Source organism: Symsagittifera roscoffensis, chromosome 8, assembly GCF_963678635.1.
Source record: "Symsagittifera roscoffensis chromosome 8, txSymRosc1.1, whole genome shotgun sequence".
NCBI classification, from domain to species: Eukaryota; Metazoa; Xenacoelomorpha; order Acoela; family Convolutidae; genus Symsagittifera; species Symsagittifera roscoffensis.
Window position 1 is genome coordinate 31,794,287 of NC_087069.1, and position 18,989 is coordinate 31,813,275.

At 35.5% G+C, this 18,989-nt stretch overlaps 3 protein-coding genes across 3 annotated transcripts in view; all 3 read right to left on the reverse strand.

The window, feature by feature from the left end:
• LOC134853549 (uncharacterized) overlaps nucleotides 1-316 on the reverse strand; it is a 50,971-nt gene extending 50,655 nt beyond the window's left edge. Inside the window, exon 1 of the mRNA XM_063869549.1 lies at nucleotides 49-316. The gene's annotated coding sequence lies outside the window, so the exon portion shown is untranslated. The remainder of the gene's footprint in view (nucleotides 1-48) is intronic.
• The window catches only part of LOC134853352 (UV excision repair protein RAD23 homolog), a 524,307-nt gene that overhangs the window by 322,456 nt on the left and 182,862 nt on the right, over nucleotides 1-18,989 (reverse strand). The gene's annotated exons all lie outside the window — the stretch shown is intronic.
• On the reverse strand, nucleotides 5,511-13,430 carry LOC134853353 (6-phosphogluconolactonase-like). The gene is made up of 6 exons (XM_063869329.1): nucleotides 13,227-13,430; nucleotides 12,705-12,881; nucleotides 12,028-12,149; nucleotides 11,599-11,802; nucleotides 6,591-6,731; nucleotides 5,511-5,895 (listed from the first exon to the last, which is right to left on the reverse strand). The coding sequence occupies exons 1-6, from the start codon at nucleotides 13,342-13,344 to the stop codon at nucleotides 5,773-5,775; spliced, it is 885 nt and encodes a 294-aa protein (XP_063725399.1). The 5' UTR covers nucleotides 13,345-13,430; the 3' UTR covers nucleotides 5,511-5,772.

Below are 18,989 nucleotides of genomic sequence, written 5' to 3' on the forward strand. Positions count from 1 at the left end.
TGATCAAGAAATATAAGAGAGCGAGAAGAAAACGCTAAATAAACGTACTTGGGTATAAACCAATCTGAATCAGCAATAAGTAGGAGTAATCGTATTAGTAACTAGAAAGTCAATTGGCAAATACTAATAAGCAAAATGGTATTTAAAAGCCGTAAAATGAAAAAGGATAGTCAAATCGGGAAAAGGTGGTTGGCTAATTGCACTTCCATTTTATTCTCTGTTCAACTTAGAAATGAAATAATAAGTACCCATAAATTATGTCTAAAAGTCTCAGAAGGAAGTTTGGTATCACTTCGCTATAAATCAGACTTTACAGCGAAAAAAGCATCAAAAAACTTATTACCTCATATTATCAAGCGTCAATATTATACCTCCGAACGCGAAAAAGACCATCGCGAAAAAGAAATAGCAAATATTTAGAGAATTTAACAGAAGAAAAATAATGCAGTAATAGATTAAAGTTAGTGCAACAAGAAACCCGAAATTTGATAACTTCAGCTCAAAATTGGAGCCATCCAAAACTGAATTTTATTTGGCTTTCAAGGATAAGCCTGAATGAAATCTGACTTTTCATATCAAAATTCAATTTGAATACTAATGCAGCATCCAAATTGTATTTCAGAATAGCCGTGCCACTAGGTGGAAAGGGTGGTTTAATTTTAGGAAAGAAAAAGATAAAAACGGACAAGAACTTTTATTTTATCCAACTTAAAAATCGATATAAAAATGTCACTCAATTGATTCAAATTAACAAAAAATGGCCCATCTAAATTTACGTAGCAAAAAGCAGCGACCAAAGTGTAAGCTGATTCTATTTTAGAATCTACTTAAAAAGAAAGTGTCCCGCCATTAGCAAGTAAATATAGGCTGAAAATTACGACTCCGATATTTTAATTTTAATGCATAAAATACAGCAAGTCGGAGCCCATTTCCTGTTTACAAAATTTACCACTGAAATAATGGTGCAAAACGGAACCCAATCGAAGGGACTTTGCGAAAAGGCACATGTTTCTATGGAAAATAGGCCATTTAAACCATGCGCAGTGGAACGTGAAATAATTTTCCTTTAATGAATGCGTCAACGCTTGCTAAGATGTAGAGCGTAGTAATAAATGGTACGGTGTATCAGCACACAGAAAAAGGAAGCCAAAGTGCAATTACCTTTTTTCCATATAACAAAAACGTGTACCCAGTTGCTCTGCAAGCAGCACAATGTTACGGTAATTTGTGCAACAAAATTTAAATTGAACATAATTGTTGGCAGGAAATTTCAATAATTTTTTCCAAACCTTTAACCATTTTAATGTATAGCATTTGATAAAAAATTAAGCTTCAAATATATATACTGGGCAACAATTTAGTAGAACTCGGGCCAATGAGGGAAAAATCAGTCTGGAAATCAATTGAAACTCGGTCTGAAACGCGAAAATATTCCGACCACTTTTTCTCAAAACAAAGCAAACTTTTTTGTGATATCTTTTTAGAATCGGAATTGCCACTGAAAGCGCGTTAAGGTGATACTTAACTCTTAACACGAGGGTCTTGCGTTCGAATCCCGCTTCGGTCACGGCTGGAGGGGTCCCAGTGTCATCCGCCTCCTCAAGGTGGGACCGGCTGCGGCAAAATGGATGACATCTCCCCCTCCCCCACGGTTGGTCCTGCACTGAGCAGGCCGGGGGCTAATAAAAAAAAAAAAAATACTTAACTTGGCGCCTTTGCCTTCTCGTTAAGCATGTTAAAAATTGCAAAGAAGTAAGAAAAACAAGTATATAATCTTTGAAAAATACAATTCATTCTGCTGACTGAGCCAACTGCTCAAGCTATCTGATTGTTCCCACCACTGAAAGTGGAGAGAAATTTTGTCCTTGTATGTGTTTTTTTTAGTTTTTTCAAACGAAAAATTAGGTACCACAAATAATTTTTAGAATGGGACAAATGATAAATCATATTAAACCCTATTAGTCGGGAATCGATTAACATGATTTTTTCTCAAGTGTTCCAGTATCGAGAAGGACTGGTTTGAAATTATTGGTTTTTAGTCTTTTTCGAGCGAGCAAAGCAGGCGAAGCAGAGCTCCGCAACACTTGCGATGCAAAATACACATTGCGCAACAAAATAGTCAATGAAAACAAAAGAAAAAGAAAACTCTGAAAAATTATGTTGGAACATAGCCAACTGACAGCTGGAAAAGAGTTATGAACGCAAGGAAACTGAAAAAAAAACTGACTTGTTTTTTCAAAAACCTCCAACTTTTGAATTTCGAGGAAAAAAATAGATAGCCTTAAAGCTCTTTGAAATTGTAGAGCTATTTCTGATCGACACTTTTTTGTTAAAACTAGCCCAATTTGAGAAAACTGGATCAATAGGCAAAACTTTCATTTCACTGGGAAATCTGAAAATTAATTTCCATTTTCGAAATTAAAAGTCGATCACGTTTTTCGTGACCTTTACACTTTTGCTGTTCGATAGTGGAGTTTGCCTTCTTTTTAACAATGGAAATGCATTGAACTTGAAAAGAAATCACAAGTCAAGCCGCGAAAAATCAAAATTGAGCGTCAACAACTTTCAAGACTTTTTCCTGAAAAATAAAAAAAATCAGCAAGACCTATATAAGAGTACTCACTACGTCATTACTCTTCAAAAAATTATTTGAAAAAATAACTTGATAAAAAAACAGCTACAAAAACTTCATAATTGTGTCAGATGAAAGTCATAAACAGTGTTAAAGAAATGGAAATCATTTACCGAGCGGCAACAAAGTCGACAAAATTCGGGTCGAAACCTGTTGAGCCGAAAAAAAACTATTGCCATACAAAATTTCACTTTATTTATTACGACCCATCCAAACTGAAACACATAATCCCAAACGTATATATTTTGCCCTGGGTCAATTTTACATAAACTGAAGCTGTTTGAATATTTAAAAACAAAACAAAAAAATTGAGAAAACTCAAAATCAGTCATGGTAAATTTACAAATTTGTGAAGTTTCAGTTAAAGTAAAAACTGTACAAATTGGAACAAAATTATTACTTTAAAAAATAAAACAACAAAAACTCCTGCACATGAAAAAAATTGCGTTTAAAAAAATTGAAAATTAACCGACAGAAACTAGGACGAAAACCAGAGCAGTCGTTGCCGAGTGAGTTAGGCACACGTCTCTCAACACGAGGCTCATGCGTTCGAATCCCACTTCGGATACCGCTGAAGGGGTCCCAGTGTCATCCGCCTCTTCAAGGTGGGACCTGCTGCGGCGAAATGGATGACATCTCCCTCCCCCGCGGTTGGTCCTGCATTGATCAGGACCGGGGGCTAATAAAAAAGGACGAAAACCAGGAAACCGAAAAAACAATGGATGAATTCCTATTAAAAAATAATTACAACCTAAAACGGACTGGAACTAATTACTAGCTAAATGATATTACTTTCATTTCAAATTTAAAGAAATGGGGCATGTAAGAGGAAACATCCTCTAGTAGTGAAGATCCTCTAGAAGTGATCCTCTAGAAGTGAAGATCCTGTGGAAAAGTTGTCTACGGGAAAAAAATCTAGTAACCAATTGCAATACCCTTGCTTATCGCAAGGGTAAAAAAAGCTAATATTAAAACGCTGGAAAAATTAGTTTTGCTGCAGGAAAACTAGTTTTTGAAACTTAAAACTGCACTTCCTCGACAATTAAGTTTCCGAAATCTACTAACATTTGAAATTTATGAAATTTGATTTCTCATTCAATTTTTGAGGGTAAACGTAGTATATTTCTTATTTAAATGATAAGATTTCTTCTCTTCTTCTCGTCGCGAAACGTACAAAAATCGATACAAGTTTGCATAAATTGATAGATTTTTAATGTGGTCGGAATTCAGTGCTACTTGCACAGCAATGGTGAAAACCAAGTGCACAAACGAATTGCAGAAAACATATGCTACTACATCGCTGCCTGACGAAATGAAGCACAAAATTTGAGCACAAACTTAGGCTAATTAGGTGGGAAAAACGGAAGTCGTACAATAAAACAAGCGTTCGCTTACGTAATAATAGCTACAATAAGGGTTCTTCTGCATCAACAGCTAATCGCTGGCTCTACTCACTTGCTTGCTCTATAAAGCAAAATTGTCAGATGAGGTTTTCTGGACACAGAGAAAACTTATAGATATCAATCGAAGCACGACTGAAAAGGCTTCAATATAATACATGGCTCCAACTCATCTGATAATTGTGTTATTCCTGATTTAGCGTGGAAAAACTAGAAAAAAAACGTGGCCGAGACACTTGCAAAAAATTCAATGAAGTTTCGAACTTATGATTGACGATTTGTTGATAAAATTAACCCACTTTGAGAAAAATGGATCGATAAAAAAACTTTCCGCTGGGAAATCTGAAAAAAAAGGTTACTGTCGAAACACTTTTGCTGCTCTACAGATGAGTTTGCCTTCTCTTTAACAGAGGAAATAAAGTGAGCGTGAACAAAATTGAACGTGAACAAATTTTTACTGAAAAAAATCATCCCGACCTATAAAAGAGACTGAAGTACGTTCATCGACTCTTAAAAGCTAACGAGGAATTGACACTCCGATCTCCTGATTTCCAGCTACTTACCTTGTTCCATACGACTATCAGATTAGTTACTTACACTCCGCAATGGATACTACAAATTATGTTTTAACAACTACGTTTTAAATACACCCATGAACGGACATTAATGGTTGAAATAAGCATAGCCGGAAAAAAAGTTCACGAAAACTATAAGAAATTCGTGCAAAATCCTTAAGCAGAAGAAAAACACAGAAACACCCAGTGCCAGTGGCATTAAATGAAAACATCCTAGAACAATTTACTGCAATTGGGACTTTGATCTTTCAAAAAAATCCAATAAAAAGAAAACGTCTTTAATTTAGCAATAAAAAAGTTTTCTACAGGATTACAAAAATAATTGCTGATCACATGAGTAATAATTTCTCGCCAAATTTAGCAGTCGCAGATCTAGGAAGAGACTATCCAGTAACAAGTATGCACTGTGCACACTGTACTGAAGGTAAATAAATTTTTCCAGTAGTAAAAAAGGCTAGAGGGGCAATATAAAAAAGTCTATGGGAAAATAAAACTGATTCGGCTGTGTGTTTTCATGTACCGTAATTTAATGACTTACCAAATCAGCTGCGGCACTCCTGATCCCCTACAAGCCAAGCGGAAATTATTTTCAGACCAATCCCTAGGCCATCGCAATTCAGATTCATTCAATTGAAATGAACTAACAGGAACACAAATACAACAGCTACAGCACACAATTTAAAGTCACCTTCATTTCATCTGAAATCAAATTAATTCAAAGATATCGTGATAAAAGATCAGAGCAAGTTCAGAATTTAGATCGGGTGGGTAAGAGCTAACTGCTTTCTCACCAATTTTGACACCCTAACTTTCAACGGTTCGACTTTCGGTCTAGATACTATTCCACACCTCTTTTGGTCGTCTTGCTTTTTGACAAACTTTCACGATTTTTTCTAGCTGTCATTTTGATTTTATAAATTTTTATTGTTCACATTGTGTTGTCAGACAATTAGAGCAGAAGTAATGGTAGAAAAAGGGGCAGAGCGGGAGCGGTCAATCAACAGCACTGCCTTCAATGACACAGTGGTAGAACTGAAGAGTGCCATTTAAAATAAGAAAAAAATATAATTTATCGACACTGAAATTTGTCTGTTGTGATAGATAAGAATAATTAACAGTAATAATCTAAGTTCCAAATACAGCACCATTAGTTGCATACAACAGGTTATAGGTTCAGGTCCTTACTGGATTCGCCATCTATGAGCCAGAGAACCGATTCGTCCTGCTTTCCCGAAGGGACAAGAGACACTGGAATAACGTCTGAAGTTTCACCGTCCACCAGAACCCTCTGTTAACATAAATATACTATGCTATACTATACTATGCACACAATTGCATTCCGGATATGAAATAAGAACTTAATTCTAAGTGTAGCTTTCCTCTCATCTCATTCCGCTCTTCCTTTTATTTAGTTTCAACCATACTCAATTAATTTCACCGCCTCAACAACAAAATTACAGGATTCTAAACTACAGGATTCAAAAGAAGTGTAAATCAGAACAAAATTTAAAAAAAAATACATTTTGGAAAAAAATATCACCTAACCTTCAATTAAATCATCACCATTAAACTTAATTAGAGCCAGGGGCGGATCTAGGATTTCGAAAATTTTGACTTTTTTTAGTTCGACCAAACTGATTTTTCGAGCTCTCCCCAAGCACTGTTTTGCCCCCATTTCGGCTAATTTTTCTGCGCCGCAGGCAAATTTTTAAAAAAATAGTCAAAAAAGCCGTTTTTGGGCACTTTTTGAAAGTGCGTTTTTTTGGCGCGCGCTCCCCCTCAAAGTTAGTATATATTGGCGCCAAAGGCGCCTTTAGAAAATTTTTAGAGTCGGTCGGCCAAAATTGGATTTCTGAAAAAGTATCAAAGGGGGGACCCTTTGGGTCGGCAGGGGGTCGAATCCCTGAGGGGGGGGGGCGTCCGCCCCCCCCCCTAAATCCGCCCCTGATTAGAGCAAAGAAAAATTTCAGAATAATGCATTACCTTGACAATAGGCTGTTTGCCGGATCCAGTAGCGAATACTATCTTTTTAGCTGCTGCTCTAACCGCAGGCAAAGTCAGAGTCACTCTCTCGGGAGGGGGCTTCGGCGAATCACTGATAGGAACAATGCCCACTTTTGATTCCTGAAGTATATTTAAAATGTCTTCACTAAACTCAGTTATATTTCGAAAACGTTGAAAAGAGCTAACCTAGTCCGACAGGTGTGAAAAAAAAAAGTTGCATGAAATTCTTCCCAATTCCAAACTACCCTAAGCCATTCTACTCTGCATTAAAAGCAATTAAAAAATTTACGTAATCTCTTTGAAGAATCCGAGATAGAATACATCCGAAAACATTAAAGAACCATTAAATTTCAGAAGAAAAAGCCATAAAATTTCACAGCAACGCAGTTTTCCGACTGTGTTGTTGTTTCCGTCAACGGCCTTGAAATATCAAAAGTTTTTGATTGTTTCAAATTCTGAGTTTCAGTTGGTCGAGAAACGTTTATATAGAAGAATGGCTACCTTAAAACAGAGCCTTAGCGCCAAGATGCCATCCATCCTTATACAGCATTTGGTGTTCGGATCAAGTCAGGAGCGGCTTCCTTCGAATGATTCTATGAACTCAAGGGAGAGGAGGGCACGCAACTGTTGCTTATCGTTTCATTTATAAGAAAACTTCGTTAGAAATAGTATGCAACCTGGTCTAGCTTTTCACTAAGCGCGTTGCCCAGATCAAAACCGTCTGCGACATTTTCTATTTCCTGGTCAACAGCAAGCTCAGCCTTATCAAGAGGAATAAAATGTATCGCCGGAGTGAGCTTCTGGCCAATATGAGCTCGTGGTTGCTTTCATATAGGCGCTTAAGTCCAACTTCATTACAGTTGAAGGCTTGAATTAAATGAAATTAAACCTTCAGCTGAGCTGCAAAAAATGGACCGAGGAGAAGTTGAGCGCTGCTTGCTCGAACTCGAATGCACTATAATGCGATTTTTCAGACAGATCTGATAGACCCTTCAAGAATTTCTTGTAGGTGTGCTCAGGTTTATTGGGAAGTATAGCACAGAATCAGGGCGGGTTAACTTCATTCATACGTATACCGACTGTATACATTTGGAAAAATTGCTACGTACAGCCTTTAAAGGTTCTATTGCAACGTCAGAGGTCTAAGTTCAGTTGGAGGGCATTCGATTTATCGCGATCGCCACGAACAAGTACTCTCTCGGTATCGTCAATGCCACTAACGAAAAAGCAAAAATCGTCGTAATAATTCGCACTTCGGAGAGTAGTCAAAAACTGACGGCGGATTAAACGGCCCTTTAATCATTTTTTGCCAATTTTCTTTTTTAGTTATTGATATTGAGGATTAATTAAAACCTGCTGATTGTGCTAAATTTTTTTAGTTATTAATATTGAGGATTAAAACCTGCAGATTGTGCTATTGTGCACAAACTGCTCGGAAATTTGACCGATACTAATTATGAGTCTACATGGTGAATTGAAATGAATTAACACTTCCATACATAATCCTATTACCTCATGAGCTAGATGACAAAACTCAACTATGGTGTTATCTGGCATAGGTAAGTTGGTAGAGAGGTTAAAATGGTATAGGCTAAAACGCCAGAGGGTAGATTTCAATAAATTAAATTGCTCTACTACCAAAAAATAATGAACTCAAGGAACGAACGCTTAAGAAAAAAAATTTCTCAACTCGAGTTTCAGAGAACAAATTAAGGATCACTTAAGCGCTACCACTGGGGAGCGGGTTGAGGGAGAAAAAGCTAAATGGACGCATGAAATATGTTAACAGCCGCTTGAAAACTATCTGCAAAAGTGTGCGCCTAGTGCTAGTCAAAAGCCTTATACTAGATAAATTATCACAGATCAAATGTGGATTTAGATTGTTCATTTGATAGAACCCGATGAGTATACATTCTGACCATGGAATTCCACTATAGAAACAAAAAAACTAGCGCATGTGAACGTTTTATATTATAATAGCTTCAAACAGCCAAAAAAAATAAATCTAACTGTTTGATATAATTCTCCTAGCTTGGCGGACGAAATAATTCAATTGATCGAAATGGACAATGAGGAGAGATATTGCTCAATTGATACCGACTTAAATCACGAAAAACCAAGAATCAATTTCGATTAACAATTTTTTCGAGAAAAAAAGCGATAGATATTTTTATTCAGTAAGAAAATGTACACAGCGGGTAGCTGCACTTCGTAAATACACGCAGAAAAGGACAAAAGTAGCTTAAAAATGAAAAAAAGCTAAAATAAAATAGAAATTGCCTCGAAAAAAGGAAGTAGTAAAAATACGTCACTTAATTATAATAGGTAAATTATTACAACCAATAAGCATCATTTCAATTTGGAAAGACTGTGGCGCTGATGCGTGAAGCATCATAGATAACTGCAGAAAATTGCGCATATATTAGTCAATTGACAATAAGCCGACTTTCAAACCTCCAAAAGATAAGGAAACATGATCGCAGATAAAAATCAATTTACTATGAGCTCAGCGCGTCGATATCCTCAAAAATGTATAAAATTTTCACTCGTTAAATAATTTCGATAAACTTTGTACAAAATCGGTCCACTAGAACATGCTACTTAGTTTGGAAACAATTCACTGTCCATTTAACACTACGCTTGCAAAAATACACGAGACGAAGCTGCACTTTGCAACTACAAACGAAAAACGACAGAAAGTAGCTTACAAAAGAACGGCTTAGAAAAAGCTCAAGTTTTGAAAAACAAATGACTTCTACGGGATTTGAACCTGTGTTGGGACACTAAAGTAATGGAGTCGGTTGCCGTAGAGGCTCGTGCCACTGAATGTTGCAGCAACCAAACACTAGGCACTAGTAGCTTGAAGAATAGATGTTATTAACTGCCACTACTATGCAAAAAGAATGCAACAAAACTGAGCACTTTTATTTGCAAGTTGAGTTCGAAAAATATGGATTTCGCAATATGACATACGCTTGCGAGTGTGAAAATACCCTTTTGAAACCACAAACCATCCAAACTTCAATCGCGATATGCATCGAGAGCGTAATTTGATTCCGATTTGAAGTCAAGTAGAAATAAACCCAACTTTAAAAACTCATTTTGAAAAACTCAAGCCCAAACATAGCCAACCGACAGTTGGAAAAGAATCATGAACGCAAAGAAAGAGAAAAAAAATTGTCTTGTTTTTTTTTAAAAAAAAAACGTCAACTTTGAATTTCAAAGAAAAAAATATGTGGTCTTAAAGCTATTTGAATTTCAAAAACAATTTGTCAATTGGATCTATAGGCGAACTTTTTATTCCGCTGGGAAATCTGTAATTTAAATCCCACTTTCGAAACTCGAAGTCGATCACGTTTTTCGTGACCTTTACACTTTTGCTAATCGATAGTGTGAACGCGTGAGCAACTTTCGACTTTTTCCTGAAAAACAAAAACAAACAAAAACAAGACTGCTCGTATCAGGGCGAAGCCCTGAATGTTCCGACTGCCTATTTAGGTTTATGGAGCAGTAATAACATGGAAAAATTAGCTGTAAGAAGAAAAAATGACAATTTTTCTTAAATTTGAAATTTTTTATGAAATAAGCTTCTTCCAATTAATTTGGAACGATTTCTAAGATTTCTATATTTCGCGCTATTAAAGCGTAAGCGGAGGATTAAATCTCCGCTTACGCTTTAATAGCGCGAAATATATCGCGCGTTAATTGTCCCAAATTGGCCAAAATGGCAACCTTTAAACCCCCATAACTTTACGAAAAAAGATCACAGGTTAAATATTTTTCAAATTTGAGCTCAGGACAACAATACCTTTCGAATGATATTAAAAAATTCCGTCAAAAATGGCTAGTTAAAAAGTCGAAATTTGTCTGAAGAAAAAAAAACCGACCCCGAGCACAACTATTCCGTTACTTTCGTATCGAAAGTCGGAATAATAAACAAAAAAATCACCAAGACCTAAATATGAGTATTTACTACGTTTATGACTCTGATTAAGCAAAAATTTACTTCGGATATTGACAGAAAATTGTTTCCATATTTAATTATTTTTCAGAGATCCAGACTTTGAAAATATCCGGATTTTGTGATACCGACTGCTGAAGATTTTGGTCAATCCTGTTGTATTGGTCGCGAAAAATGCAGTTTTATGAAAAATAAGTTTGCACTCAACATTTTTATTAAAAAAAAAAACATAAATCCGATGGACTCATTTAGATGAAAAAATAGCAGTCTCACTAATGTTTTCTGCCTCCGAATTAATAGCTGGTTCTTTATATTGAACTTAACGCCCATTATGATGGATGTTTAGTTCAAGCTGAGCATGCAAGATTAACAAAAAAAATACGCTTATTTTTACTCGACCGAGGGGAGAGTGCTCACCATATAGCGGTTAAAGGCTAAGTTTTGCATAAGTTGCATAAGTGCTGAATCTAAAACATATTCATTTCAACAAACCGTAAAACTTGACAGAAAAACTGACAGAAATATGTGCAGTACTTGAATGCAACGTGTACAGCTGCAAATCGACATCGTTTTCTTTGATTTAAAAGGAAGTAGCAGATAAATATAGGCCTTCCAATACAAAAACATCGCTTCGTTTATATCCGTTTCGGAATGTTTGAGGCCATATTTTCTTATAACATTAAAGCAAACTTCCCTAACAATAAAATCGTAAACTGATATTATTTTAACGACGGTGGATTAAGACTCAAAATTAAGTGGTTAAGATTTGGAAGAGTTTTCCTCATTGTTTCACTTTTTTTCCATGCTCAAGAGGATACAAAAATGGGACAAAGTGAACAATCTCTCACCAAATAAATAAGGGTGAAGATTGTTCACAGGTTTAAATGTAATATTTTTCAGCCAACCAGATTTGAGCACCGTTTATGCAACCCTTACGGCTTCAATTTGTTTTGGGGTAGAGATTGTTCACTTTCACCCTTAAGGGACGGGGGGGGGGGTGAGTGTTCACATCGGACCAAAATGAACCTTCAAAAGAGGATGAGCAGGAAACAGTGAGCACGTGTGGCCATCCGGTCCAATTCCGAGAAGCGCCAGATCTAGGGACAAAGAGGGACCAGTTGAAGCTGCCATTTTGGCCTCATAGTCAGAGGCACACTCTGCCAGAGACAGGTCGGGGTTGATGGGCACCAGGGCTGAGACCAGGTCCACAGAGCCACCAGTCCACACTTTCTGACAAAATCACCCAGCTTGAACTTTATTTGTGTACTTTATATCTCATAGATGAAACTCCAAAACAATCCTCACAAAAACACTTGTATCAGTAACAAGAAAAAAATCAGTACTACAGAGTTGTAACCGAAATATTTCATTTGAAACTCAGCCAAAAAGACTCTGGTACTCGAAAACCAGAAAGTAAATGAAGCATTGAGATCTAATGAAAACAAAATTTGCTACCTTGTACGCTCCATAAGTGGAGTCTTCGCTTTCGTAGGACACTTTCCGCTCATCGCACAGGAATATTTTCACCTGTCCATTGTCCAAACCAGCTTTCAAAACCTCGTTGTCAGCAAACAGCTCTGGAAAAAAATTCAAACAAGAACGATCGAAAATACATAGCATGAGCCTTTTAGGAAACCCTTTTACATGATAATTAAAACTGGTCAGGTCAATAAATAATGAAAACCTTTTTTCTGAACAAAACATCTGCTATAAGCTAGACGTATGATCAAAACCTAACCAGATTAAGGCAATTTAAACTCTCAGAAGTGCTTAGCAGGTACCAAAAAAAAACAAGAGTAGCCGGTTGTTTGGCAATTAGCACATAACGCCGAACACAGTTGTAACTGCCAAATAAGATAAGATAAGCGTTCAAAACTAAAAAAAAACAATTGACTTTTCGATGGAAACTCTTTCATTTTCGAAACTAAAAGAACAATATATCATCTCAAAGCTCTTCCAACCTCATGAAATTTGTGATTGAAAAAACAATTGAAGAAATTTGGATCAATACACGTTAAAACGCACTTACGAAACTAACGTCAATCACGTTGTTTTTTTTGTGTCGACGACAACAAAATTAAAGGTGATTTGCTTTAAACTTTATCTATATATCTTAACATGAGCTCACTAACTGGGTAGATTGGACAGCAGCTTAGTCATGGATCCACCCGACACTCCAAGCGAGAACTGCTTCTTCATCTGCAGACACTCGAGAGCACTGTGCACCACCTGTTCACACATGGCCACGCCCACTTGCTCCACTGAGTCATACTTGCTGAACTTCACTCCTCCGCTGCTCATTCTAGCATCTGAATCAGGGCTGGGAATCCATTTTGACCTTTTTTAAAACAGTTTTACTTTCACCCTGTATAAGGTGGATTAACGAATTGCGGAAATTGAGGAGACTACAATACGAGTAAGCGCGAGCCAATAGAAAATTATTGTTGTCAGCTGACGCAGTAGTATCTTAAAAGGTCTCGATTTTTGATCAAGTAAGCAGAGTTAAGAATTTTGAATTGGTTGAAAAAAAATGTTTTCAAACAGAGGCACTAAAACCTGACTGGCTGTTTCAGTTTTACAATCTTGCTATTCCATTTCAAAAAAAATAATGGAAAAGTTTGCATAAATTCCCAGCCCATAGTTTTTTTTTCCACTTTTAATCAGCCATCTTCTATAGCTCTCATAAGAACTGAACAACACGACCAAGCATAGCATCAATGCCCGCACACTGATTGGCCGATTATGCAGTGCCAAATTGTAGCCGAACAGCATCAGAGTTGATCTTAGCTCGTCATATTTTGCGCGATTAAGTAATAAATCATCCTTACAAGCATACAACAAGACAGTTATCTAAAAAAACAGTTAAGCCATCAGAAAGGCACCTGAACAGAGTTGTTGGCCCCTTGTATCGAGAGCCCAAATTTTTCGTCTATTTGCAACCTTTATTCTGTGTACTAGTTTGCAGCATCATAAGCTTTTCGATACGTTCCCGCATATGCGTGTCCTTTGCTTGTTTCACAAAACTCAGATTCCACAACACGCTTCTAAAATGTTCACCGCCCGTTCCTCAAAAACACTTTTTTTTGAAGCTTTCGCAAAACTAATGTGTACTTGTGTGCTACTCATAGTTGCAGAGCATCAGGTTACACTTGGGTAAAATGTAGAATAAAGAATGTGAAGCCAAAAGAGCGATACAAAGATTGAGCGTTGTCTTGATATGTTGTTCCGACTTTCGAGTAAGAAAGTAAGAATTATATATGCTCGGGGTGGTTTTTATTCAGTCCAATTTTCAAAATTTTTTCACTCGGTAGATCGATCCATGGATCATCGTGGTCCCAGAAGGAGCCCCCTCGCCACTAGAATATCCTAGCATAAAAATTGCAGTGAAACGCTTACAAATAGACTAACAGGACTATAAGAGCGCTGTGATACTTTGATGCTGAGAAATAAACGCGCATCATTTACGCAAGGCAAGTTATTCCGCACCACAAAATCATTCCAAATTCAATTGAGGCAAGCTTATTGGCTTATTAATTCCATACAAAATTCTTAATATTCAGATTAAAATTCATAGATTGTCAATATTTCATTAACCAAAAACTATTCGAGGCCAGTTTATGGCCAGTCGGAACATTCAGGGCGTTGCCGTAATACGAGAAGTCTTGTTGAACTTTGTGATCAACGTTTCTACAGCTCTTTCAGTGGCACTTTCCTATAATCAATAAACTAATTAAAAAGTTATTCCGCCAAAAAATACAGCTCATAATTGCTTTTATTAGAACCAGCAAGCCTGTCTTCAATAATCAATTGGCTCGCAAAACACTTGTTGTTAATCTGATCAAGCTATTCAAGCAAGGAAACTTCGATCAATTTCAAGTTAAGCCATATCGTAAATTGGTTTGAAAAATTATAAATTTCAATGAAACGAATCGGTTAGCGAAAATTTTAGGTTTTTCTAGGAAACCTATTCGAGCTAAAAAAAAACTTTGAAAAGTTTCAAGTCAAAATACTAAGCATTTCGGATGGCGAAAAGTTTAAAGTTTTTCTGTTGAAATCATTCAAGCGATGAATCTTTGAAAATTTTAGGTTATTTGTTAGAGCAAATCGGTCCGCGAAAAAACAATTAATTCCGAAGCAAGCTATTCGTGCTGTGAAACTTTGAAATATTTCAAGTACTTTCACATCAAATCGTTTAGTGAAAAATTTGAGTTTTCTAAGCAAGCTATTCAAGCTATCAAAGCTTGAAAAATTTCAAGTTACTTCATCATGCAAATCCAATGGCGATACTTTTGAAACCTTTTGAAGTTTTTCTATTGAAACAGTCAAGCAATGAAGCTTGGAAATATTTCAAGTTCGTTCTTAGACAGAACCAGTTGGGGAAAATCAAGCTTTTCTTAAGCAAGCTATTCAAACTTTGAAATATTTCAAGCTATTTCATAGATCGAGCTGGTTTGCGAAAATCAAGATTTTTTGCAAGCTATAAAGCGAAAAATTTTGAAAATTTTCAACTTATTCCATAGAGCGAGTCAGTCCTTGAAAAATCAAAATTTTTGTAAGATAGCTATTCAAGATAACTATTTCTCGAAAACAATCGGATAGCAAAAATTTCAAGTTTTCCAATTGCAGCCATTCAAGCGGTTAAACTTTGAAATAGCTCAGGTTAATTCAAATGTCGAACAGGTTTGCAAAGAATTGAGTTTTTCCAAGCAACCTATAAAGCGAATTTCTTGAAATGTTTCAATTTAATTCAGTCCGCGCAAAATCAAGTAATTCTTAAGCAAGCTATTCATGCTCTGAAATTTTGGAAAAGCTCAAGTTATTTCAGACTCAGCTAGTTAGTGAAAAAATTTTATTTTTCTATGCAAGCTATTCATGCAAGGTATTTTTGAAAAAATGTAAGTTGCTTCATAGAGCGAATCAATTGGAGAAAGGTTAAAATTTTTCATAGTAAGCTAATCATGTTATGAAACGTTGAAACTTTTCAATTCCTTCGATGAAAGGAATCGGATAGCTCTAAGTTTAAGTTTTTCTATTGCAACCATTCAATCGATGAAATTTTAAAATATTTCAAGTTACTTCATAGACTAAATAAGATTTCTAAAACTTCAAGTTTTTCTCAGCAAACTATTCAAGCTACGAATCTTTGAAACAGAAAGAAGCGCATCGGATAGCCAAAAGTTTAAGTTTTTGTACTGGAGCCTTAAAGCAATAAAATTTTGAAACATTTTAAGCTATTTTATATGTCAAACTAGTTCGCACAAAAAATCAAGTTTTTGTATGCAAACTATAAAGCAAAAAACAAATTGAAACGCTTCAAATTATTTCATGGAGCGAATCTGTCCGCGCAATCAAGTATTTCTTAAGCAACCTCTCAAGCTAAGAAATTTTGAAACGAAGCGAATCGGATATCGAAAATTTAAAAATTTTCTATTAAAGCCGCCATCCAACAATGAAACTTTGAAATATTTCCATTGATTTCATGAAAGGAGTCGAATAGCGAAAAATTTGCTTTTGTATCCATTCCTATGAAAATTTGAAGTATTTCATAGATCGAACTGATTTGCAAAAAAAAACAAATTTTGCTATGCTAGTTATTGAGCGAACAGCTTACAAAATTTGCAACTTAATTCATAGAGCGAATCAACCCGCAAAAAAATCAAGACTTTCTGAAGCATGCTTTTCAAAGTATGAAGATTTGAAATATTTCAAGTTAATTCATAAAGTGAAGCGATGGCGAAAAACTTCTAAAAAGTCTATTTCATCAATGAAACTTTGAAAGATTTTAGGATTTTTCATGAAGGGAATCGGTTTACAAAAATTTTAAGTTTTTTTTCTCAAGCAAGATAATCAACTTAATCAAGACCAAATCGGTTAGCTAAAATCTCATATTTTCATTAACCAAGCTAGTCAAGCTATGAAACATTGAAATTCCAAGTTAATTCCTAGAGCGAATCAACAAGTTTTACTGAAACATCATACTAATTTATTAGAAATTGCAATATTGAAAAAAATGAAATATATAAATTAAAAAGTTTTCTTAACCAAGCTATTCAAGCTTCGAAACTTTGGAATAATTGAAAGAGAATCGGTTCCTGAAAAACTTAAATGTTTCTTAGGCAAGCTGATGAACCTACTAAAATATTTCATTTTATTTCGTAGGCGGAATAGGTTTGCGAAATATTTAAGTTTTATACACATGCTATTCCAGCTATGAAACCTGAAAAATTTCAATATATTTCAAAGACCGAATCGATTCGCAAAAAAAGTTAAAGTTTTTCTCAGCAAGCTATTCCAGCTATGAAAATTGGAAATATTTCAAGTTTTTCCATAGACTGATTTGGTTTGCAAAAGTTTTAAGTGTTTCCAAGAAAGCTGTTAAAGCTATGAAACTTTGAAAAACTTCAAAATACTTCAAACACTGAATCGGTTTGCGAAAAACTTCGTGTTTCTCTAAGCAAGCTATGAAACTACGAAACATTTCAAGTTGTCTCATAGACAAATTGGTTCGCGAAAAGTTAAAAATTTTATTAAAAAAAAAGTTAAAAGTTAAAAATTCTAGCTATGAAACTTCGAAATATTTCAAGTGATTTCATAAATCGAATCCCTTTGCAATAAATTTGTTTTTCTAAGCATGGAGGTTGCTGTTCTTAGTTGATTCGGTTTATAATGAAATGAATCGTTAAACGCAAAATTTCGGATAAAAAGTGGGCAGGTACCTTGAAGTTGAATGAGTTCATCTCGCTCTGATTGTTGCTCTGAATGATTCTTAAACGTAGATCTAAGCTTTTTTAAGCGTTGCGCTCAATAGCCCCGTAAACACTATGCCTCATGCTGAAAACGTGTCGTTCATGTAAAATGTAAGAAGAAGATTGAAAAAGCAACAAAAAGATAGTTACTTTATTAACTATCGGTCTGACCAGTTAGAATCAAGTAAAAAACATGCCAGCATATAAAAACTTTGCAGAAAGGCTATATAAGAACTTAAGCAAAATCAAACTATGTTAACAAAAAACCAAAAATAAAAACAGTTTTCAATGGGTTAACGGAAAAAGCAAATACAACTCAGTACTCGACGTTAGATTACAAGCAGAGGAATTGAATATATATTTTTTGCCTTAGTAGGGCCAAATATTGCTGAAAAAACTAGAAAAAATGTTTGAAATGTGTGCAAGAGTACAAATCGGTGCCAATCATAGAGAAACCAGACCGTTCAAAGTTCAACAAAAAGTCATTCAAAAAGTTACGATATTGTGAGTATTAACAGCCTGAATTTCCATTTCAGAGTTTGAGCTCAACAAGACATTAACGTTTTATAATTGAAACAAATTCTAATATCAAGGATGAAACTGAAAAAAAAATCAAAAAGGGACAAAAAATGACTCACTGTTTTTAAGCATATTACATAAAAAATTCTGAACCGACTAGTATGCATAAATTCCCCGTTCATCATTTACTAAATATATTCAGCCATCTTCAAATCCATTGCAGGAACTGAAACATTCGACTTAACATAATACAACCCAATGCAAGCACATTGATTGGCTGCTTGTGCAGTGCCACAATGTAGCCTAGCAACAGCATCAGAGTTTAACTTAAGTCATCATTTTGCGCGTAATAAATTATCCGTATAAGCAACAAGGAAGTTAATTAGCACAGAAGCCGAGTTTCGCAACACTTACACTTGCGATACAATGCAAGTGTAGCATTACAAGAGAGCGACTAAAACTGAAATAATTGGAAGTTTTACACCACAAACGTCCTACATTGTTTTTCAAATCACACATTTAATTCACTAAACCAATCAAACAGAAAAATAAAATTAGAGAAACTCCGAGTTGGAAAATTTATGAAACAACAGGATGACTTTTACACCACAAGTGTTGATTGAACGCTGTGTTGTTCGGCCACAGTGTAGCTGAACAACAGCATCAGAGTTTAACTTAACTCAACATTTTGCGCGTAATAAATTATCCGTATAAGCAACTAGAAAGTTATTTACCATAAAAGCTGAGTTTCGCAACACTTACAGTTGCGATAAAACGCAAGCGTAGCATTGCAAGCAAGCGACTAGAACTGAAATAATTGGATCTTTTACACCACAACCGTCACTGTTTTTCAAATCATAATAAACTATTTCTCTTCACAAGGCACACATTTATTTCACTAAACCAATAAAACAGCAGCCGAAACTAGTAAAAACAAAAAAAAACATAAGGAAAAATAAAATTAGAGAAACTCCGAGTTGGAAAATTTATGAAACAAAAGGATGACTGTCAATTATAGCGATAACTATTTAGATCCAAAACATTTTCCATGGCTCGGCAAAAAAGGCGATTAAACTAAAACAAATGAGAGACCGATAATTCAAATTTTCTTGAAAAAAAGAGGTCCGATCGGGGCTGGAACTCCATACCCTA